The 5,008-nt window shown below is 31.7% G+C and overlaps 1 protein-coding gene across 2 annotated transcripts; it reads left to right on the top strand.

Annotated features, from left to right (window-relative positions):
- The first annotated feature begins 443 nt into the window (after nucleotides 1–443).
- On the top strand, nucleotides 444–1,688 carry LOC123665667. 2 transcript variants are annotated; one of them, XM_045599935.1, is made up of 3 exons: nucleotides 444–830; nucleotides 972–1,168; nucleotides 1,560–1,688. In XM_045599935.1, exons 1-3 carry the CDS (start codon nucleotides 476–478, stop codon nucleotides 1,572–1,574), a joined length of 567 nt encoding a protein of 188 aa, XP_045455891.1. In that variant the 5' UTR covers nucleotides 444–475; the 3' UTR covers nucleotides 1,575–1,688. The 2 variants fall into 2 exon arrangements, with proteins under 2 accessions (XP_045455891.1, XP_045455890.1); XM_045599934.1 differs by having other exon boundaries at nucleotides 444–1,168.
- Nucleotides 1,689–5,008: the final 3,320 nt, after the last annotated feature.

Genomic DNA, 5,008 nt, shown 5'->3' with positions numbered 1-5,008 from the left:
AGACTTAGAAATTAATAAAATTATGCTTTATGGTGCATCGACGTACGCTGAACTTAAAGAAAAAATTAAAGTATATGAAACTTATAAGAAAAAAGCAACATTTCAAAATAACTTAATAATTGATTCGCATAAGGCACATAAAAATCGTCGTAGTGTACATTGTTATAGCTGTGGGGAGAAAAATCATATTTCAGAAGAATGTCCAAATAGAACTCAAGGTAAAAAATGTTTCAATTGTAATAAGTACGGCCATATTTCATCAAATTGTGCGGCGTCATCGTTTCGGAAGCGCTCGGATATCGTCGGAGATCCCGCGCTTAGGCAAGTACAAAAACCAGCCACTCATACAACAAAGAAAGACATAGCGTCATCGTTTCGGAAGCGTTCGGATATCATCGGAGATCCCGCGCTTAGGCAAGTACAAGCATTGGCCACTCACACGACGAATAACGCTTGTTATAATATAACGAAAGAGATGGAAGATGAACAGGAATGCAACATTGGCGTTGTAAGTGAAGAAAACGTAAGCGAAATTTTAAGTAATAAATCATATCGTGAAAAACCTTTAAAAACTGTAAGTTTGTGCGATAAAACGACAAGTGCATTAATAGATTCCGGTTGTGACGTGTGCTTAATAGCTAATGATTTTTTCAACGAACTGAGTGCTCCCATAAATCAAAATATGAACATTGCTTTAACTGGTATAGGTTATGCTAAAGTTTATTCCCGTGGTGCGACTACCTTAGATATATTGATAGATAATCATAAATATAAAAATGTTAATTTTTACATTGTTCCTAAAGATTCAATTCCTTGGAAAGTTATTCTAGGTAACACTTTTTTGCGTAATGTATTAACATGTATGAAAGATTGTGAAGTGTGGTTTACCCCAACAGATGATAATTTTATGAGTTGTATGATGAGTAGTTATGATGAGTTGTGTGATTTCCCTGACATTAATCATATTCTAGATGAACGTGTAAAAAATGAAGTGCAAAATTTAGTAACCAATTACCAACCTCAACAAATCAAAGAAGCGCCTATTCAAATGAAAATTATATTAAAAGATGACATCCCCATAAGGTCAAGTCCACGTCGCATATCACAAACAGAGCAAGGTGAGGTAGAAAAGCAGATAAAAGAATGGTTAGACAGAGGAGTTATTCAAGTAAGTTATTCTGATTATTCAAGTCCCTTAGTCCTTTTAAGAAAGAAAGACTTATCACTCAGAATATGCATTGATTACCGCAGATTAAATCAGAAAATAATTAAAGATGAATTTCCTATTCCCTTAATCGAAGACTACATAGATAAATTATATGATGCACAGATATTTAGTACCTTGGATCTTAAAGATGGATTCTTTCATTTAAAAATATCAGAAGAGTCGGTTAAATACACAAGTTTTGTTTGTCACCTTGGACAATTTGAATTTCTTAGAGCTCCATTTGGTATGAGCATATGTCCGAATTACTTTATGAGATTTATAACTATTATTTTTCGTGACCTGATGTTAAGGGGTTGGGTGTTAATATACTTGGATGACATTTTAATTCCAGCAAAAGATGAAATAGAAGCTTTAATAAGATTAAAAGAAGTTTTAAAAGTAGCATCACAATATGGATTAATAATAAACTGGAAGAAAGCCAATTTGATAACAAAAAGTATTACATTCTTAGGACATGAGATTTGTAATGGTAAGGTGAGTCCCTCTGTTGATAAAATAGAAGCTATAACAAAGTTCCCAGAACCAAGCTCAACTAAACAAGTGCAAAGTTTTGTTGGCTTAGCCTCATACTTTAGAAAATATATTCAAAATTTTGCAGAAATAGCAAGTCCTTTAACAAACCTTTTGAAAAAAGATGTAAAGTTTAGTTTTAATCAAAAAGAAAGACAAGCATTTTATACATTAAAGGAAAAGTTAACTAGTAGCCCCGTTTTAAAGATTTTTAATCCAAAATTACAAACTGAATTACATACAGATGCATCATGTTTTGCTATTGCAGCGATACTCATGCAATGTGATGAAAATAATGAACTACACCCTGTTTATTACATGAGCCGTAAAAATAGTCCACAGGAAGAAAAATATTCAAGTTATGAATTAGAAGCTATGGCAGTCGTTGAAGGGGTAAAAAAATTTAGATGTTATTTATTTGGAGTTAAATTTAAAATAGTAACAGATTGCAAAGCATTTACAATGACAATTAAAAAAAGAGATTTAACACCTAAAGTAGCACGGTGGGCAATGTTTTTACAGGAATTTGATTTTACAGTGGAACATCGGTCTGGAAGTTTAATGAGACACGTTGATGCATTAAGTCGTAATCCCTATGTAGGTGTGGTATCAACATTGCATGAGAACTTACGGCAAGCACAGAAGGATGATGAAGGTCTGAGGGCCATTGCGACCATATTAAAGGATAATAAACCCTACGATGACTATTATTTGGATAATGGATTACTTTATAAAGGAAATGAAAAATTATTAGTTGTTCCAAAAAGTATGGAATTAGCTGTTATTGGGAATGCTCATTCCAATGGCCATTTTTCTATAAAGAAAACTACTGAATTGATAAATAAGAATTATTTCATTAAAAATATAAATAAAAAGGTTCAAGAGTTCATAGCTGCATGTATTCCTTGCCTATTAGCAGTTAATAAAGCAGGTAAAAAAGAAGGATTTTTACATACTATAGATAAAGGAGAAAGGCCTCTACATACAATTCATCTAGATCATGTAGGACCCATGACGGAGACTAAGAAACAATATAACTATATTCTTACAGCTATCGATGGTTTTACAAAGTTTGTTTGGTTGTTTCCAACTAAAGGTCTCACTGCGAATGAAGTAATAGACAAAATTAGAATTCATCAACAAACGTTTGGTAACCCATTAAGATTTATAACTGACAGAGGTACGGCATTCACTAGTCATTTGTTTCAGGATTATTGTACAGAACAAGGTATTGAGCACGTGAAAATTACAACAGGAGTTCCCCGAGCAAATGGTCAAGTTGAAAGGATACATCACATTATTATAGCGGTACTTACCAAGATGTGCATAGAATCACCTGCGCTGTGGTATCGACATGTTAGCTCGGTACAAAGAGCACTTAATAGTACATACCAAAGAAGTGTAAGTTCTACACCATTTGAGCTTTTAATAGGAGTAAAAATGAAAAATAAACAAGATTTAGAAATTTACGATTTAATTAAGCAAGCAGATATAGATAATTTTACACAGCAAAGAGAAGAATTGAGAATACAAGCAAAGGAACAAATATTAAAAACACAAGAAGAAAATATTAAAAATTTTAACAAAAATAGGAAAGAAAGTTTTAAATACAATGTTGGTGATAAGGTTGCTATCAAACGCACTCAATATGGAAGTTGTATGAAATTGAAACCAAAATTTTTAGGTCCATATATTGTAACTAATGTAAAGAACAATGATAGGTATGATGTTGAAAAGGTAGTCTCTAATTTTGAAGGTCCTAGTAGAACCTCCACTTCATGTGACTTCATGAAGCCATGGCCTGATTTATGATTAAGCAATTACTTTTTTTTTTTGTAAGTTGTTTGGTTTGATTTGTTATATTATTTTCAAAGATTTAATAGGATGTATGATGAGTGTATAAATTAAGATGTTATAAAAGAGTGTATAAAGTTATAAAAGTGTTTCCTACTTTATAATAATTAAGTATATAATGTAAGATGTTACTTACTTGTATAATGTTTTTGTTTTTTTCAATTTAAGATGCTATTTAAGTTGTCAGGTAATAAAGTATTGATTAAGTTTTTCTTACAAGTTGTAGTTCTGTATTCCGTTTATTTATTGTTTAAAAAGTTTAGTATATAGCGTTTAAAAAGTTTAGTATATAATGTTTAAAAGGTTTAGTATATAATGTTTAAAGATGTATCTCAAGAGTGTCTGTAATATTTTTTTTTATTATTATTGTTTACTTGAACTATAAGATTTTTTTTTTTTATTACATTGGATGACTGAGGACAGCCATGTTGTCAGGAAGGGCCGAATGTGGAATGATTATTGAATGTAAATGATTTAAATAGTTAATCTGTGAAGTGTGAATGAAAGGAAGAATGAGTGAAAGGGATATAGTGTGTTCGGCCATTATAGATTTGAATTGGAAGAGAGACGGTTAACGAGCGAGCGGGTGCACGGTGAATTAGGTATAACTTTAAAATAAACGTGTTAAGGTGATATTTCGTTTCATTGCTGGTACTCTGACATCCTCAATCCCACATATGTACTATGCATATTATTGACTGATAAAAAAAACAAGGTTTTTCTGTGAATTAATCACTCAAGAGAAATAGGTTTATTTGTCCTCAGACCTCGGTAAGAAGAGATTATTTCTATTTATACCTAAGATATCCGCAAGCAATCACTTTATTTTCCGTTTCTTTTTTTTTCTTTTTTTAGTGAAATTAAATGGGTATTGACGATTAGGTCTTTATAAGAGCTTTTCGTTAAAGCTACTGGAATTATTCTTGATGATGAAAATGTTTGATTTGAAATTAAATTAATTATGCTATTTTTGCACTGCAATAAAATTCGATGAACAATTTAGAATTTATTACTTTTCTGAGAGAAGGTATTGTAATTCGAAAGTTAGTATTCACCAACCTGCAGTGGAATCTTTGGAAGTTACTGGAAGAAACGTGTAGCAAACGGTTAGTACTAGTACTAGTACTTGCTGCTGAAATAGGTATACGGCTGTTTTTTGGCATCTGTTATGTAGGAGTGTATGCACTCGTATTATCGGTGTTTCTGAACCTCAGACACATAATTCAAATCCTGGATGCGGTAGTTTAGTATGAGTCGTTTAATTATTGAAGTAATTACTTTACAGCGATCGTAGTCACGGGAGGACTGTCAAATAAAGCACACTCTTTTTTTAACCGACTTCCAAAAAAGGAGGAGGTTCTCAATTCGACTGTAATTTTTTTTATTTTTTTTTATGTATGTTACATCAGAACTTTT

The sequence above is a fragment of the Melitaea cinxia genome, chromosome 24 (genome assembly GCF_905220565.1).
Source record: "Melitaea cinxia chromosome 24, ilMelCinx1.1, whole genome shotgun sequence".
Taxonomy (NCBI): Eukaryota; Metazoa; Arthropoda; class Insecta; order Lepidoptera; family Nymphalidae; genus Melitaea; species Melitaea cinxia.
This window is presented reverse-complemented; position numbering and strand designations above follow the sequence as displayed.